This window comes from Struthio camelus, chromosome 12, assembly GCF_040807025.1.
Source record: "Struthio camelus isolate bStrCam1 chromosome 12, bStrCam1.hap1, whole genome shotgun sequence".
Taxonomy (NCBI): domain Eukaryota; kingdom Metazoa; phylum Chordata; class Aves; order Struthioniformes; family Struthionidae; genus Struthio; species Struthio camelus.
Window position 1 is genome coordinate 11,914,094 of NC_090953.1, and position 19,357 is coordinate 11,933,450.

The 19,357-nt window shown below is 45.4% G+C and overlaps 1 protein-coding gene across 1 annotated transcript in view; it reads left to right on the forward strand.

Annotated features, from left to right (window-relative positions):
• Positions 1–2,136: 2,136 nt before the first annotated feature.
• The window catches only part of HDGFL3 (HDGF like 3), a 40,338-nt gene continuing 23,117 nt past the window's right edge, over positions 2,137–19,357 (forward strand). Inside the window, exon 1 of the mRNA XM_068958019.1 lies at positions 2,137–2,292. Coding sequence (XP_068814120.1) covers positions 2,209–2,292 — 84 coding nt within the window. The 5' untranslated portion in view covers positions 2,137–2,208. The remainder of the gene's footprint in view (positions 2,293–19,357) is intronic.

A 19,357-nucleotide genomic window follows, 5' to 3' on the forward strand; every position in this document is an offset into this window, starting at 1 on the left:
CTTTCTGAATTAAGGTATGTTACTATAAAGCTGTATTAATACCTGTAAATGAAAAGCAAATACTGTAAACAACAGAAAAGCCCCACCTCTCTGCTAAGTATTCTGGAGATAAGACTGCTTGGGGAGGTAATAGAGGTAAGGGGGGCAATAGACAATAAATAAAATTGTCCTGGACAGATTCAAATCAGAGTCCACAACCCCTATACTCGGAGATTTTATATTAAATTTTTCTGAAGGGAATTTAAAACTGAACTAAGATATAAATTTAAAAGGATGCAAAATGCTATCTGATGTGAAAGTGAAAGTGAGTTGGTTGCCACATGTCTGTAAGGACGGTGGCGGGTGACTGGCAGCACCAGCGCTGATCTAGGTGGCTCAGGAACACGTAACGACACTGTGCACAGCGTGGGCTAATCATCGAAACTTTTATTCAGCTTGCGGATATTTTTTTTCCGCCATTGTTACTCTGCTGTTGATAGCTGAGCTCATGATTGTACTGCAGTGCTTCCACCCGCAGAGAAGGCAGAAGTCCATACCCTATTTTATGAGATGGTGTCCCAAGCACGATCTCCTCAGGTGCTGCCAGCAGCCGCGTTTGGGTGCCACCACCACCACGTCTGCTGCGGACACCACCCACAGCCGCAGCCTTGGCCCTGCTCCAGCCCAGACGCCCGTGCTGGAAGAGGCGTTTCGGTCTCTCGACTATCCCATGCCCTTGAAGCCGTAACCCTCCCTGGGGCCACCCGTTCCTCCTCGAACATGACCCACCACCTCCAGCCCCGGTTCCTCCAGCCCCGGCGCGACTGCCGGCGGCTGGTGCTTTCCGAGGGGCGCCCGGACAGAGCCGCCCGCGCGCACCCAAAGGGGCTGGTTCACAGCCGCGGGAGCAAACCCCAACGTTGGGGAAACGGCGGCTGCGGTCTTAACCGAACCCCCGGCAAAACACTTCCTAAACAGCTCTGCTCACGACCCGGCTGGCCGCCGCTCCCCTCGTTTGCCGCTCTAGGCATGGCTACGCTAACATAAATAACAATCGATTTCTGGACGTTGCAATGTAACTGGTAACGTTCGCAAGGTAAAAACAGCAATATCGGCGTTTCGGCTTTGCGACGTCTCGACGCTTCCCTCCGCAGAGGCGCGTTTGTTAAAAACCGCTGCGGTCCGGCAGGCCCCAGGCCCCCAACGTCCTCCGAGGGCGAGCCCTTGCTCTGAACTGAAGAAGACCCCAGGCCTTCCTGGTGCCGGAAGGCAGAAACAACCGGCTGTGATTTTTCGGGAGGGGGGCGGCGGTGGGCAGAAGCTGGGGGCTAAAACGTCGGGGTGACCCAGCAGCCGCGGCCCCGGGGCCTGCCGGAGCCACCGGCCGCCGCCGGCTCCAGCCGGGAGGCCTCGCCGGGCCCGGGCCGGTGTGGCCGGGCGCCCCGCGGGCCCGGGCCCGGCGGCGGGACCTCGGGGCCCGGCGGCGGGGGTCTGCAGGGCTCGGCCCGCCGCCGCCCCTCTCCCCGCGCCTCCATGGCGGGCGCGCTGCAGCACCACGTCACGCTTCGGCGGGGAAGGCCGGGCCGGCAGGGCCGCGAGCCGCGCTCTGCTCTCGTGTTTTCACAGAAACCGATCTGTGTACCTAGAAAATAACAGGAAGGGAATGCGGGCGGAGGGAGGGGGGGAAGGCGCGCGCGCGGGGGGTGTGGGGCGGCGGGCGGGAGGGGGGGGGGGTTGAAGATGCTGTTTTCGGTCGCTGCCCGAGGAGTAATTCGGAGGAGACGGCTCCATCTTCGCGGGGCCGCGGCGGCGCGGCGGCGATGGAGCGGGCGGCGCGGGCGGCGTAGCCAGCTCGCACGGGGGGGCCGCGGGCAGCGCCGCGCCCGCCCGCCCGCCCGCGGGTGAGGGCTCCCCGGCCGCCCCCGCCCGGCAGCCGGCTCCCTGGTAGCGGGGGCTGCTGGGGTTGTGTCCAAGGCCTCCCCCTCCCCCGCGTACACACTCACACACACACACTCACACACACCCCATCTCTCCTCCTGCCGCCGCCGCCGCCGCCGCCGCCGGAGAGCGCGGGGATCGCCCGCGGCCCGGCCCTGCTCCCGGCTGCGCCCCGCGCCCGGGCGCGTCGCACCCCGCAGGGGCGGACCCGGCTGCCCCGCGGCCGGCCGGGCGGGCGGGCGGGCGGGGAGGCGGGGGGGGGAGGCACGGCAGCTCCCGAGGCGGCTCCCAATGGCTCGTCCGCGGCCCCGCGAGTACAAGGCTGGAGACTTGGTGTTCGCCAAAATGAAGGGGTACCCGCACTGGCCGGCCCGGGTGAGTAACGCGGCGGGGGCGCCCGGCCCCGCCGCCCCCTCTCCTCTCCTCTCCTCTCCTCTCCTCTCCTCTGCCCGCCGCGGGGCCGGCGGCGGCGGCCGGGCCCGGGCCGTGGCGAGCCGCCGCCGCAGGCCGGGGGCGCGGGTGCGCGCCCACCCCGCGATTATTGTGCATCTTTTCTTTGATCTGCGGATTTCTCCCCAGCCCCCCGGGAGGAGGAGGAGGAGGAGGAGGAGGAGGAGGGCGAGGAGGAGGAGGAGGAGGAGGGAGGGGGGCGAGCGCGGCTCGTACCTGGGTGGTTATGGCGGGGAGGAGGCTTCGGGAGGCCCCGCGCGATAATGATGCTGTTTATTATGCGCCCTCCCTCGCCCCGGCCCCCGGCTGTCCCGGGGGCGGCGGGGGCGCCCCGCTCTCCCCCCCGCTGCCGGCGGCGCCCGGGGGCGCGGCGGGGGGCGGCCGGGCCCGGGGACGCGGGGGGGAAGGGGACAAGGCCTGGAGCCGGGCCCGGGGCAAGGCCCGCCGGACACTTGGGGAGGGGACGAGGCCCGGGGGACGTGTGTGGGGAAGCTTGGAGGGCAAGGCCTAGGGGAAGGCCTAGGGGACACGTGTGGGGAAGGGGACAGGGCCTGGGGACACGTGTGTGCAAGGGGACAAGGTGTGGGGACACGTGTGGAGAAGGAGACAAGGCCTGGGAGCACGTATGCAAGGGGACGAGGCCTGGGGACATGTGTGTGGACAGGGACAGGGCCTGGGGACACATATTTGAAAGGGGACAAGGTGTGGGGACACATGTGCAAGGGGACAGGGCCTGGGGACACGTGTGTGCAAGGGGACAAGGTGTGGGGACACGTGTGGAGAAGGAGACAAGGCCTGGGAACACGTATGCAGGGGGGACAGGGTCTGGGGACACGTGTGTGGAAGGAGACAGGGCCTGGAAACGTGTGTGGGAGGAAATAGGGTCTGGAACATGTGTGTGCAAGGGGACAAGGTGTGGGGACGTGTGGAGAAAGGGATAAGGCCTGAGGACACGTGTGGAGGAGGGGATAAGGCCTGGGGACACATGTGTGGAAGGGGACAAGACTTGGGGACATGTGTGGAAGGGGCCATGGCCTGGGAACACATGTGCAAGGGGACAAGGCTTGGGGACATGTATGGAAGGGGACAGGGCCTGGGGACACATTTGGAAGGGGACAGGGCCTGGAGACATATGTGGAAGGGGACAAGGAGTGGGGACACGTGTGGGGACTGTGGGTGGAAAAGGGGCCATGGCCTGGGGACACGTGTGTGGAAGGGGACAAGGTGTGGGGACGTGTGGAAGAGGGGACAGGACGTGGAGAGCACAAGTGGAAGGAGGGCAAGGCCTGCAGTCAGGCTGCAGTTGTTGCTGGGTGGCAGAGGTGCAGAAAAGCACCATATTTGGGACGCCGGTGGGAGCAGGAGACGTGGTTCGTCGCGTAGAGGTTGGGCTGAGGTGAAACAGGACCTGGGTCTGAGGTGTGTGGTGTGTTAATTCAGGGTGTAGCCTTCCGTACATCTCCTTGCCCACCCTGTTGTATGCAGGCTTTTGGGTGCTGGACTTCCAGCTCAGCCACTGGCTTGGTGTTTTACTGTGTTGACTGTATTTCTTTCGTAGTCCTTTGTTGTTTTTTATTTTACCCTGCTGTGGTATAACTGAGGTGAAAAAGCATTGTGGCCATTTGGCAGTCAGATAAGCACCCTATTGTATTTAAATATCCATATTTGGTGCAGCCACAATAATGCAGAGCAGAGCTTTCTCCAGGGGGGTCTGGTACCATGCATGGCACACTTGCAAGGCCTGTCCCTTCCCTCCTTTTTGGTCACTGTTGTGTAAACTCATTGTGTAACACATGTTGTGTGAACTCATTAGCAGGCATCAGCCAGTGAGAGTTTATTTATTTGTTGTCTTTTCCAACCTTACTTGAGACAATTCAGTGGTGCTTTATGCCTTTATTTTCTAGTCAAGGGAAGTTACTGGTGTTTCTAGCCTGTAAGAGCATGAAAATAATAATGTTGTATACACTATGCAGGAAAACAGAGAAGGGCAGGATCAAGACAGACTGACATTTAGCCTTATCCTTGAGAAGTGAGCACTGGGAAAGGATGAGTGTAAGTGGTGAAAAGTGAATTGAAACACGTTGTGAGTATAACTGAGAAAGCAGAAGTGGCAGTGAACAGCAGGCACTATACAAGGAGTGAAGGCCAACACTACAGGTTTAAGCAAAGGTTGATAAAGAAAGAATAGTGAGAGGGTGCTAAATATCTAGAAGCATGTAAATAAGGTGGTGCATTCAATTATTGTGGCAGTGCAGACTGAAATTAGTATGCAAAAGGCCTAACTTAATCAACACTGGGTTATGTTTTTGTTATTTTATCATTATACCTGTTGGCGGATATACTATGTAAAAAGTGGCAATTTATGTCAGCAGAACAGCAGGATCCACTGAAAATCGACTTCTTTCTTACCTCCGTCATGGTTTAATTTGCTGTGAAAATTTTAATGTGAACAGTTGAGACCATTACCACATTGAAGCATGTTAATCCTTTTCCTTTTCAAGCCTTTGTAAAACCCCTGTTTGTTTACCCAGAAACAGAACGGGGCCTTTTGTTTTAATGACCTTTTCTCTCCTTTTAGAAAAATCATAAATGTTTTGCAGATGGTCATAGCCTTTGATGAGGTATCTAAATAGGTATCTGAATGATAACAATGTCCAACAGAGTCCATCTTCACTAAGTAAAAATAGGTGTGCTGTTAACATAACTTGCTTCCTTTGTGCGAACTAACAGGATGTAAAGTTCAAGTAAAGACAAAGCAGTCTTAACATGACTTAGCTGAGGTAGGAACTGTGGTGCAGCCCCGAGTTCACCATCAGACAGGAATCTAGCAGGCAGGCTAGGGGGCATTAGTATTGTTTTTTAGGACATATGACTGTCAAGAGGCACAGAGGGGGCTCCTGTGGCATGTGATGGCAGTTACAGATAACTTCATGTTACAGCAGGGTGATGTCTGCCTCTGAAACTGGCACGTAACTTATTAAAAATGCAGTTCATATGGTCTTTACTAAGACTTTATCTCATCTTGGTTGTGAGATTTTGCCTGATAGAAAAAAGCCCAGTAAGGACTCTAGTCTTCATTTTGTTTCCTGGGAAATATTATTGTGTACAAATGTGACAAAGAAAGGAGTTAATCCTCAGTTGAGACTGCAGGTCAGATATTGTGATTAATTAAATGCCTTTTATCCAAGAGATTCACTTGTTTCCAAATCCTTGAGTGTTTGCTACCTAGTTTTTTATTCATTATGCAATTAGTGTGTTTGATCTTTGTGTCTTCATGTAAAAACCTACACGTTTTGTTCTAATCTACTAGCTTAATAATAGGAGTAATAATACTTTTGAAAAGCAGTGTTGTTATTGTCCCTACAAAACAGTGCTTTGCATCTCTGAGACCTTTGGCAGGAATTTCCTATGCGAGAGCAAACTTCTTAAATTGTATTTAGTAAAGCTGAAAAGTGTTAAAGCTGGCCTGTGTCTTCCCCTGCAATGAAGTGTTGCACAGGCATACCTGACCTAGCTCTGAGTCAACTGTTGTTATTTTTTTGTGCATGGGTAGTGTCATACAGAAAATCTAACTCAGATCCCAGAAGCAGTACAGCTGCATCAGTGCAGAACTGCACCTAGCTCGATTACTCTTCCCTCTCATTAGGTATAATGCTTCTGGGACAAGCCAGCTCCATGTGGCGCTACGCTGCAGACATATGCAGCATAGTTAGCGATCTCTAATGCCAGACCGTTAGCTTTCCCCCCACTCTCTTTGGACTTAAGATCTAGTGATCAGCAAGAACAAGACTAGCAGGCTTAACTTCCAGCACAACGAGGAATGAGATAGAAACTTCTTTGAAGAAAGTGTCCAGATAGTGATACGATGCAGGGGGACCGCTGGAAAATTCTGCTTAAAAATTGATAGTGCATTATAAATGGCATTTAAGGTTTCTTTGTGAGTTGTTGTAGAATTAATTAGACGAGGGTCAAATTCAGCACACGTAGCCAAAACAGTAAGGGCCAGTAAATCTTACCTACCTTAGGAAAGATGTCACTTAGGAGTTCTTGCCTTGAAGTTCTGCTTTGTGTTTTGGTGTCACGTTTTCTTGGGCAACGCCAAAATTTCTTTTAGCTTGACTGGAGGATAGTGAATAGCTACTGGGTTTTGGCCCCAAGAATAGTATTTAAGTTTAATAATAAGAGCGGACAAAGCACCGGCAGCAGTTTGGTATAGCAATTTTTTTAATGTTAGCCTATGATGCCACTTGTCCTAAGATGCTCATCAAAAACATTGGCCAGATCATCAGATGGTGTAATCCAACAAAAAAGCACTTGTGTATCCAGGAGGCATATGCAAACGTAGAGGAAAGGTGCTCTTCTGGTTAAGATATTGGGTTGGCAGTTAGGAAACAAGGATTCAATTCATTCTACGTTTCCTGCGTGCTCTTTGTCTCTGAATCTCTAAATCCCTGTGTGTTTGTTCCCCATGTGTAAAAGATGGTTAACAGCACTGTTTTATCTTTAGAAAGGTGTTGTGGGGACAAAATCACTACCGTTTATGAGTTGCTTGGCTACTACCGTGATAGGAGTTGAATTAGCACCTAGGTAGAAATCTCTTTGTTCAGATATCCTAGTTTATCTAGGATAGATGTCCTGGTTTATTGAGAAATTGCCCCTTGAATAGTCACTCAGATGAGATAAAAGAGAAAAACTAGTGGTAGATCAGGAAGATCAATAATGGTGTTTGTTTTATGAGTGACCCTGAAGAAACAATAAGCACTTAGTTGCTGAAATTAGCTGCTGATTTAAAAATAGGAAGGAAGCTGTTAATGCACCTGAGGAGAGAGAGGAGAAAAAAATCTGGAATGACCTCAATAAAATCAAGAGCGTGCCCAGGTGAACGGCTGAAGCCGTTGTCGAGCAGAAATGTGGGATGATACACCGGGAGAGAAGAGAACTAGATTTGAGTGAACTCAGATAGTTTGTGTAGGGGTGGTTAAATTGATTTACTCAGATAGTTTGTGTAGGGGTGGTTAAATTGATTTGGGACAGTACAAAAGCAATCCAAACAGGTAAAATAATGTATTTTAACATAAAACACACGAATGCTTAGACTTATTTAGAACGTTTCACAGTATGGGGACAGCATAACCTTTAAAGTGACAGTGTCATACTATTATGCAGGTGTATTTGCTGTCTAGAATCTGAATTTCCTGTTTTCTGGACTCCTTTTCTTGTGCTTCTCTTATCCAGTTCCTTTATTGCTGCTTTGAATTGACACTTACTTGAACTCCAGATTTGTTAGTTATCTAACAATCCCTATATATAAATACCACTATTAAAAAGCATCTGCCAGTAGTGATGACAAAATGGCATTTGGGCACTTTCATGTATTAGAGTGGCAAACGGATATGAAATTTTCAGTATATTACTTATAGTAATACAAGTAAATGCTGTCATTTTCATGGGAACTAGTGGTTGTGGCGGGCTCAGCATCGTGGACTACTTTCATAAAATGCAAGGACTGGCTAATAATTTTTAGCTCTGTGCATTTTTTCATAATTATTGACTATGTCCCCTAGATAGCAAGGCATGAAAGTAAGGCACCTTAAAATAAGAACTGTAGTAATCCCAGAGAAGGACTTAAAGGTAAGCTTATGCTTACATATTTTGTTTGACTGGAGCCTAGAACAATAAGGCTATTAGTACTGTAGTATTATAGTATAATATAGTATTACAGAATATTGAAAATAATTATTACTGCAGAGTGAAACAATTCCAGAAGACCATCAACATCAGTAAAAAAAAAAAAAAAAAAAAAGTGAAAAAAATGTATTTTGTACACACATACATAGGCATTTTAGAAAGTAAACCTCTGTCGCCCAGTTTTGTGAAGGATGGATGGACCTAGTGGGTTGATTGTGATGAAGCACTTCAATGTAGGACCAAGGCCCAAATTCTGACTCTGGTAAAATACAAGGTATTTAACCCAGCAACAACTTTGGCCCGTTATAATTGCAAGTATAACAGCTTGGAAATATCAAACTCTAAAATACCTCATAGAAAAAATATTCTGCATTTTAAGTGTTTGATATTTAAAACAGACCGTTTGTTCTGTTATTAGGATAAGGATAAGGGAAGGTAGGTTTTCCCTGGCAAGGTTTATCTTTTTTGGCAAAGAATGACAGACAAAAGTCCGATTAGATCCAGAAGACTTCAAAGGGTCCATCAGAAATAGACAACAGATCTTTTTCTATGTTTTTCTGCCAAAACCTAGTCTGCAATCTTTTGAGCTTTTCTCTTTGGCCGTTTGGGACTTGTCCAGTCCTTTCCCATGTGCTTTTCTGCTTTTTCCCCTTTTGGTTGCTCTCTTTTACGCCATCACTTTTGCCCTGTTTCTAAGTATGAGTCTCTTGTGACTTCTTCTTCACCAATTCTGAGCCTCTTCCTGCTCTCCCCCTCTTTAATTATGTACCTCACTCATATATCATTTCTTGGAGTTCTGCAAGCAATTTTTCCTGGCAGGAGGTCTCTGTTTGTTCCTTTCTGAGATCAAGCGTGCTTTTCTGATCAGCTGCAGAGGTCTATCTTTACTGAGGAACTAATTCTAAAGTTGCCTTCTTCAGGCAGCACGCCTATGGCTTCTGTTGCCGTGCATCCGAAAAGATCACACTTAAAGAAGTGAGTCCTTTATGGAACTGCTTCTTGCTTGTTAAATTTTTTGCACCAGGATGACACATATTGCTTAGATAACAGGCATTTAAACTTTGATTTGCAGATACCTGGTCGTATTTAGAGTAGGTGTGAGTGCCTTCTCAGTGACTTTATCAGCTCATTGAGTACCATTTCCTTCATTTCCTAAAATAAAAAAATAACAGAGAGTGAAGCGTGAATTCTAGTGTTTGGAAGATGGGTAACCTCAATAATTTATGTTCTTTTTCCATAGTCTTGCATTCTACTTTAAGTGTGGCTTAAAAGCAGATTTCATCAGCGGATTGTAGCTTCAAATGTACGGAACAGTTTTTATACATAAGGTTGAAACGTAACTTAGAGTAACACCTTTCTAGTTGCTCTTGTTTGGCAAGCGAATCATTTTGGGGCTTGATCCAAAATCTCTGCTTGATTCTAGCACAGGCTATGAGATTTGGGAACGCTTCTGTAAAATTCAGTTCTTTAAAATATCTCTTTTTTTAAATAACCACCCCCAATTGTGCAAGTCTGATCTTTTTTGTGTAGATGACTATAGATTCATGTATTTTCTCCTGCAATGTCATGTTTTGCAAGTCCAAAGGAAGCTAACCCAGAATGAAGACAGTTAACTCAAAAGTTTTGAGGCAACAAGTATACTAAACGTTTTTGATACCCATACAGCACAGGCTTTTTCTTAGGCCTTTTTCCGTGTAATTTTGATGCTACTGAATAATTTTCATCAACGAGTCTCCCAGAAATTGTTGGAGGTATGCTTTGTGGGGAAGAAAGCGGCCCTTTCCAGTGAAATCTGTACCCTCTCAAGTCAATCTGTATGTTCTCACTGCAGAAAGATTTGAGAAATGTTAAGTTTGTATTATGTACGTTAAATGACAGATAGCTCTTTTTTATTGTTTGCATTGAAGAAGCTGTTAGGAACCCCAGTTGGAATCAAAGTGTTGCAAGCATAGATGGCAAAATGAAGGCTGAGTTTTCAGTCTTAACTCTGCATTTCCTGATTTCCCCATCATAATATTGCATTAACAATAGTCTTCCTGCATTTAGGGTAATAAAAGTCTTGTAGGCAAGTGATTGCTGACAGTAAAGATATATGGTTGTCATTTGAAGATAGATGAAAGGATTTCCAGATAATGCTGGAAAAGTGATGACAATGTAGAGAGCTTGGACATTTTAACTGTTGGAAATGGTGTTGTCTGAGCAGTAGAGACCTTCCCACTGTCTGCTTGAGAGGCATCAGGGAGAACCAGTCTGCCTGAGGCCTCTCAGTAGTACTGTAATTCAAATGATAAATATAGCAGCAACCACTGGAAAGTAGCCTGTGTGGAAGAAGCAGGAAGAGGATGTGGAGCCAGCTTTTTAAAAAGGTGATAGGAATTAGATGAACATCAGTGCCTAGCTATATCTGTAGGTACCTAAGTACTTCTAAAATCTGTCCTGTGTCACCTGTATCTCTGAGCTCCACATGCTGTTGCTGTGTGTGTGTGTGTGTGTATATGCACATACACATACCTGTTCTGTGCATATATATACACATACTGATGCAAAAGATAAAAGCTTAAAACATAGGTGTAACACGTTGCCGTGGTAGCACATCACTTGACTCTGAACTCCAATACAGGCAGCAACAACAGAAAAGGCCCCAGTAGTTTGGCTAATGCAAAATAGGAACAACTAGAATAAACAGTTTTTAAAAATATTCCAATAAATATTTGGCAGACAAGTGAGCATCATGAGGTAACGATTCTAAAACTTAAAGAAGGAAATGGATCCAGGCTCTCCCTGCTTCCCCCCCCCCCCCCCCCGAAAAGCCTGCACTACTGGCTTTGCACTTCTGAGATCGTTTTGTTCCTTTGTGTAACAGCCAGTTCTAAGCCTGATAGAGACATTGGAAATATACTGTAGGTTCATTTTCAGTTTTCCTTTGTTCTACTCAGATTATTTGACAAGACAATCTTGATAATACTCATTTTTACCTAAAGGATACTTGAAAGCTGGGTTTGTGTTATTTGCTGTGTTTTATTTTGTATACTTTTTTGTTCTAGAAAACAAAAAGGAGGTAAGCCATTTGAGTAAGTACTCCAGCAGCTTAAACAACCAGTGAACTTCCCATGTTATGATGTAGTTCCTGCTTCCCTGTTCTGAAGTTCCCTGTCCTTCGAACGGACTCAGGTCAACTCGAATATTGTCTTTGGCATCACTGCTGCTTCAAGAAGACACATACTGTTCTTGGATTTCAGCAAGATTTAATCCACGTCTCCTAGCCTTTTGTAAGGCCCTGCTGAAATCCGAAAATGCCTTCAGAGTCAACATAAAGGAAGGAGGTGACATTGTGCTGCGCTCTGGATAGCCCAAAGCCCGAAGTTAGAAGGGCCAGGTGTCCAGAAGACTGTGGTTTCTGCCTTAGAAAAAAGCATTTACATTTCAGTTTTCCATTAGCAGACTGGAAGGATAATTAACATACATCTGTAGCCCTGAAAATACAAACTGGAAACAACTGTTTATTTGCCTTGCAGCAATAAATAAAGCCTAGAGAAAGGCTATTTGCCAGCTCCAGTTTGGCTGCTTGAACTGAAGGCATCATGTAACGACAGAGAAAAAACAGGGCAAGGAGTATCATACACCAAAGAGTTCCTTCAAGACCTCCAGTAAACAAAGCAGCCTATGTACAGCAGAGTGAAAGAGCAGTAAGTGGGGCCAGGGGGGAGAGAAAAGGTTCCACACTATAGGGACCTTCTGGGACCTCTGTGGTGTTACTGCTGTCAACTAGAAAACAGTGTGTAGTCACTGAAAAGTCAGTGACTTTGTACTCCTTGAACTTGGAAACACCTACCTGTGAAGCCACTTTTATAGTGGAGAAAAGTAAAACCACACTGAGGTAATGGGTAAAAGAAACTTTAAGTCTGGGAAGGCTTGAGGCACAATTGCACAATAACGCAAACCATTTCTGGGAATCAATCCCATATCAGACTGGATTACTAAATGTACTAAATATAAGTACAACTTGAAACTTAGGGAATAATAACATAGGGAATGTGCGCACAGAGATATCTAGCATCAGTCTGGAGATGCAGTCCAGGTGTGAAAGCAGGAAAGTGCAAATGGAGGAGCTAATGCTGTAGTTGCAAAGAATAACGCTGGAGTTACAGTCCTTCCCCTGATATGTTTGTGTTCTACAGTAGAAAGTGATTGGATAGAAGCAGCTCTTGCCTGTTTTTCTTTGGCTTCATGAATGTTGCCTTGTACAGTGCTCAAGCCTCCACAAAAGGGACCCTGAGAACCCCTGTTAATTCTCAGAGGCTGTCTTCCTCAGCTAAAGGCTTAAATCTGCTGTGTCTGAAAAAGCCAAGAATCTGGGTTTCAGTTCCTGGCAATTACCCTAATCCCTAACCTATTGTTTGGTAACTAGGAAGCAGTTCCTCTAGCTCCTCCTCCAGGTCATCCGGGGAAATTTTGAATGTATGGCACTTAATGGCTCACCTCTTCTATGGCACGTATCAGCATCTTCCCACTGCTGCAGCCATGGAGCGTGTGAGGAGGGAAGAAGGCCGTTTTCAAGTTGAGTTTAAACTGGTGCGTGCCATAGGTTTGCAGCAAAGTAGTATAAGATGACTCCAGGAAGCAGAGGTTGTCTCCTTCCTCTCTGCTTGGGAAGTTCTGCCTTTCTCTTTTCCTGCTGCTCATGCAGAGACCACCCAAGCAGAACAACTGAGGGAGTCTCCAAAGCTTGCACCTCGTAGCAGAAATGAGGCTGTCCCTGCATGGGCTGTCTTTCTTGGGATATCATTCATTATTAATTGCTCTATGTAAATCCATCCCTGCAGCTCATTGATTGCTTTTGGGTATGTGAGTGTGTGTTACTAGCCTTTTGGCAATGTTGTGCACAGCGCCGAAATAGTTTTCCTGAGTGTGGTTACAGCACGTGACTGTTGTCTTGACTGGCAAGATACATGTTTGCATATGGAGATGAAATTGCCCTGACCTCTGCAGCACATTGGCTCTCCCAGTGTAGTTTGTGGTCCACTATTGGCCTCTTGTAGTATTGCTGCTTCCAGCTTTCTCTCTCTCTTATGTTGCCAGTGCTTTTTCCCCAGATGTGTTAGCTTTTTTCCTTTTGCAAGCTAAATTTCAGTTTGCTTTCAGCTCGTATTTCACAGTGACCGAGGATTCTGAGAGTCATTTCTCATAGTAGTTTTACCATGACTGGTTTTAGTGGAGTGACTACATATTTCTACATACATACGTAGATCATAAGAAAATGTCTTTGTCTTGGCGTTTGCACAGGTTCCCAGTTTACTGTCCTGTGGTGCCTCTTTCAGAACATGGGAAGTGTTAAGTGAGGCAGATCCTAACAAGGAACACACCCAAGCAAGGTTTCTCCTTCCAGACGCTGCACCCTACTAGCATGGCGTCTTTTGTCATTATCATTTGCTTAAACTAATTAGTTGCTAGTTGGTTTTCAGCCCAGATGTCCCTGTTTCCATTTGAGGCAGTGTAAATTTGTATTTCTGTAAGGATTTCTTGAGACACTGTTATCTGCGATCCAATTGGGTAGCGTTCCTTCAGGATTCGCATGTGGAAGTGTTTGCAGAATTGAAGTTCCCGTGTTTTTAGCACCATACCACTATCACTCTGTTTCCTTATCCTCCAGCAGGCATGCACTAGGGCATTTGATGTGGTTCATGAGAAGCCCTGTGCAGATCCAGCGGCAGGGCTGGAGGCTTACTGTCCTAGTTGTTACAGAATAGCGGAAGGAGGATGATGCCTATCCCATTAGTTTACTCTCTAAAGACCATGTCCCAAAGGAAGCAAACCAGTTTGACTGCATAAAGATTCTTTGATTTCAGTAAAACTGCTTACAGGTGTGGTGCCCTGCCTGTAGAAACATAAAATAGCATGAGAGCCTGAGGCAGAAGGCAAACATTCATCTTAAAAAAGAAGAAAAAAACCAAAAAAGATGACATTCCTTACTGCAGTGCCTTTCCAAATACCAGGGCTTTTGCCAAACATCAGTGGTGCAGCAAACTCAGCAGATAATGCTTTTTTGCCTGGTGTCTGGATCAGGTGACTCACATACGTTCACATTTTCAGGTACTCTCTTTTGCTGCTTTTTATCAGGAGATATTTTTCAAGATCTTCCACTTCCACTTTCTTCTTTATATTAAAAATATTTTTTTCTCTGCATTTGTTTGAGTGACTCTGCTTTGGATCTTTTCATTGTTGTTAAAGAAGCGGGCCAGTTTTCTGAGCAGGTTTTTTGAATTGGTGCTTCTGGTAAAATGACAGGAATTCTTAAGAGATGAAAACAGATTAGGGAAGACACATTTGTCAGACAGGGCTCTTCAGCATTAAAGTGCTGTGAATGCTTTGTCCTTATATTTTGCAAAATGTTTTATGCCGTCTCCTGCCTCACAAATAAATGGTTTCACCTGTGTATATGATTGCCACATTATTGTATTGGATGGGATCTGATCGTACAAAGACAATGACTTTGTTTATGCTGCCAAACTGTATGCCCAGCTGCGCTTGCAGGATCAGGCCCTTAGTTGTTAAGTTTTTAGAAGCCCAGGGTAATAAAGATTTTAGTGACAATATGTTAAGATGAAATGCCAGCTTCTTTAGCAGATGGGGGAGCAAGGAGAGACAAAAGCTGTTTTACTTGCATATTATCTTCCAGAATGGTACAGAGTTGGCAATTTTTTGATGAGAAGCTTTTTTTTCCCCTGAAACATTTGCTACTGGATAAAGATGGTGTTAGTTTAGTTGTTCGTCAAATGCCAGCATTACAGTTGACCCAAGCGTAATACAGAGTATCAGGCTAGCCTCTATAGCCAAAAGTTTGTTGTCTGCAAGACAGGTTTAATGAAAATGCCTGCCATTATGAGTGCTGTATGTGAGATCGAGTTGGGGATCTTCAGCGTTAAAAGCGTGAGCAGTGTGAGCTAAAACTCTTCAGTTGTGAGGCACGGCTTGGCTGTATGTCGTGTGTCATCACAAGTGCGTTAAAAAGTAAAGGCAGGTGACACCTAGAATTAAACCTGTGAACACTGACTGAAAGGCTTATGGATGTATTCCATTGATTTGTATGAGGTGTACGTAAACACTGTATCTGGATCCCAGGATAAATTTATGTTTATTGTTCCCTAATGTCCTTCCTAGTTCTAGATATGTGTCTCATTAAACAAGTTCTCTTCTCTGTGTAATTGCCTTTTCCTAGTCGTTTGCACAACATGAGTCAGAATAATACAGTTTCTTTACAGCTGCTTTGCAAAATAAAATGGCAACCTGATTTAAAACATGTTTTCACTGAGCTGCCACGGTTGCAGAATGGAGAGTGCTAAGCCGCCTTGCTTAGTAGGGATGCCGTTCCTGATTTAAAGGAAGAGTGTTTTAAAAAATTAATACTCGTGCATGTGGGAAAACAGCAGTTACAGTTCTGCACATGTCATTTGCCCCTTGACAGCACATATCCTTTTAAAATCATTGTTCCTTGAAAATAAATCCTCAAACTACCCCTCGAAGTCAGGTGTAGAGACGAGAGAGAGGAGAATGGTCGGAAGTCTTGGTGGTGTTTGGAGGAAGATGGAAAGTTAAAAGATCAGAGACTTTTTGAAGAAAGCAGACTCTGGACTAAACTTTCACTTCTGTAACGCAACCGCAGCTGAGTCACACGGTTTCATGGGTAACTCATGGGAATATGTCCATGGAAGCACCGTACTTCTGACAGGTTGTTTAAAAATAACACAAAATACTGGCACATGCCTCGTAACACAAATTCGAGAAGGGAAGTTACAAAGTAGGTCTTAATCCTACAAATATATAAACATATAAGCAACTTAAAGCCCGCGGTTAATCCATTTAAATTAACATCAAAAGCAAAGAGAGTACTCGCATGCTGAAAACTAGTGTTTGTGATGTAGAATTTTTAATTATGTGTTTTTTAGAACGATGGAAATGCCACCCTAGCAAGTCTGCTCACTGCCATATTGATGTATTCAACTTGTCTCTGACTTTAATGTCACTTGCAGCTCTAAAAAAATACATCTTTCTGTCTGTCACATTTTTAGTATTACCCTTGAGTAATTTTTTTTCAACATGATTTAGTAATTAGTATTTAAGTTCCTAGATATGTGCATATGTGTTGGGGTGCTTTGAATATTTGTATGTAGTTTCCTTCCTGTAAGCTGCTTCTTGAGACTTTTTTTTTTTTCTTTTTGAGGAAAATGTTCATTTTGATAAAGAATGTTGTGCACCTTTTAGGGAGTATCTAAGTAAAACTAAGCAAAATGACATTTTTGGTCAGAAGAAAATGAAGACTAAATTAAAACTGTCAGTCAGTGGTTTTGGAAGCAGAAGAACAGGCGAGTGGGAAGGAGTATGAAGTGACTTGGAAAAACTCGCTCCTGACTCTCTTTAGGCAGACAGATTAAAATTCCTAAGAGTTTAACCTAGACTGAGGGCCTTTGCTAAGAGAGTATCTGACAACACTGTGACAGCCCCTGAAAATCAGCGCCGAGATAGAAAGCAGAACCAATAAAAATACGAAAGCAGGGCTTGACTGCTGTGCATAAACCGTTATGACTTCATGAATCTCTTTCTGTTTAGCAGTTTTAGGGCCCCAGTCCACAGAGGCAGAAGTTCCACGTTAGCCAAATAGTCTGCCGGTTTAATTGGATGTTTTGTACCGTAGATGGTGGTTAAGGCTGGGGGAATAATGAAAACAATTATTTACCAACAGTTGTTTGGTTTATAGCAACCGTAGGCTTGCTGCGGACCCTGAGCTCCTCTGCAGGTACGAGTTTCCAGTTTTTCAGCAGGCCGAGCAGGAAAACCTGAGTTTGAATGAAAAACTACTGCAAATCACTCTGCTGTGTCACTGGTTTTGTAATTAAAGTTCATTGTTTCTCCCTCCCTTCAGACTGCGTTCTTGTTATCGTTCTTCACGTTACTTGCATCACAGCAAAGTACTTGGCCTGTCCTCAGATGGCATTTGGGGGATGATACCCATCCCGTAGCCCCCACATCTGGACTCGGGCCTCTCCCTGAAGAGTCACAGTCTACCGTGTTCACACGAGCCCCGTAAGTGCCCCAGTTTGGTGCTCTGATTGTGCCTGCCCTTCCTCCCTCCTCAGCACTAGGAATGTAATGTCTGTTCAGGGACCTCCATCATACTCACTGCCTGCAAAAAGACGCTTGCTTGGGTGGCTCCTGCAGTGCCTGTGCAGATCAGCTGTTGTGGCCAGGCTGTGCTTGCAAAAGGAGGTTCACCCTGGACTAGGGTAGGTAGCAAGTAAATTGGTTTATGAAGAACTGTAGAAGAAAAGGCTGTGTTTTGAAGCGGTTGCTTAAATCCTGCAAATAGATGTTCTAGTGTGAACGCCTACACTCAGGTATTTAAGACTATGAGTCTTATGTGGGCCTGTGGGTCCGTAGAAAGCCGCATAGTAAAGCTCAGTGTATGCTTAGATGTCTCGCCATTCACTCATTCTCATCCGTACCGCTGAACCCAGCCTCAAAGGGTTGCGGGACACTCAACATGTTCAGTGCTTTCAAGGGACAAAGATTTTATGTTCTTTTCTGATTAACAGTAAGCATTTTTATAACTGCATGCTCTGGTTCAGTGAAAAGAAGTGTTTCAGTCCCCTAATACAGTCCTTAGCTGCAGACCTGATGCTCACAGAACAGGCCACAGAGGACACGAGCAGGAAGGTTTTCTGTACCCAGAGGCCCAAGTGATAGTTAAACCTCCAAAGTGTCGAACATGAGGCCTCACTAGCAGGAGCCTTAGGGCTGTGGCAGTAGAAGCAGATTGCTCCCTTCGTTGTCTCCAGTATGTTTGTGTCCACCCTTGTGTGAGCTGGAGGATCATATTCTGGGGCCTGCAGTCGCCGTCGGTCACAGTTCCTTACTCGAAATGAACTGAGCCGCAAGCCATACTGTCAACAGCGTTTGTGTACTTTGTGGGAAGCTGGACCAAATATTGCACTGGGACTCTTGATGCTCTTCAGCCTGGAAATTTTGTACCGTTCCAGTTTTTAATTGACTTTTTTTTTTTTTTTGAAGTAAGTTACGTTGGAAAAGAAATAGTAAAATAAGCCAGCCCACTCAGGGAGACTAGCAGTCTTCTAGAAATTTGCTTCCCTTTGGCTTTAAGTGTGCCAATATAGGTATAAGGACTAGCAACACTTCTTTTAATAAAAGCTTGAATAGTGGAATTTCGGATATGTGAAATAGATGAGCCTTGAGTATTAATGTTGCTTGAGTGTGTTTGGCCAAATGTCAACACTCTAGGCAGGCTGTGCCTGAATGAAATGGTTTTGATAAGTTAACTGACCAAAACATCCTATCTGATAAATATAACATTTTTCCTTAAACACAAACAAAATCAATGAAATAATAAAATTCCAGTGTAAATATTGGAAGGCCCAAAAATATTCCTCAATCACTTCATGAGTTCTTGTACCATTCATCCACTCTTTCTAGCACATATGATGTGGAAAGTGGCAGAATTTATCTCTGCATACTTTGGGGGACAAGACGGTATGACTTACAATGTCCCTTTGGCTTACAAGAAGAGAACGGCAGGAGAGATGGGTGGTGTTTGTACAGGCCATAATATTTCTTCTTTGTTAATGCCTTGACTATTTAATTTGATTTTATGTGCGGTTTGTCTTCCAAACACATTTGTATATGTGTATTTGTTGCACATATTTCAAAATAAAAATATTTGTAGTAAGATGATAAACTAGGATAATCAAATGTTGTCATCAGAAACTGCCCAAATTTGGTGTTAGTGGGCTCACTGTGGTTTGCTCAGATGGATCTCCCTTTTTAACAGTGTTTTGATATCTCAGGAATTATTCCAACAAAAGATAGCAAAGCTTCACTACGCTTATACTTGAAGGAAAAACGAAATAAACACAAAATGCCTCAGAGCTGGCAATATTTGTTGAAAATGAGCAACCTCTCCCCATCCATCCACATATAAAAAGTAGTTTTGTGAGCTGTGAAACTTAAGAAGTTTATTTTTCTCTGGCTGGCGTTTGTGTGGATTCTCTGCTGTCTAATGTTGTGGTTGAGCTTACACTGCAAGCTTTCTCTCAACATATGGGCTAATCATCTGTCAGTCTGCTAGCAGACAGCCTGTTATCACAAAACACGTGGAAACTTGATATCTCTTTCACTTTTCTCCTTTTGTCTGATTTGATAAAATCGTCTGATGTGTCCCTGAATTATTACAAGGAAGAGCCTGACTGTGGCAGGGAAACACTTCATCTGAGAAAATGGAGCAGTTCTGCAGCAG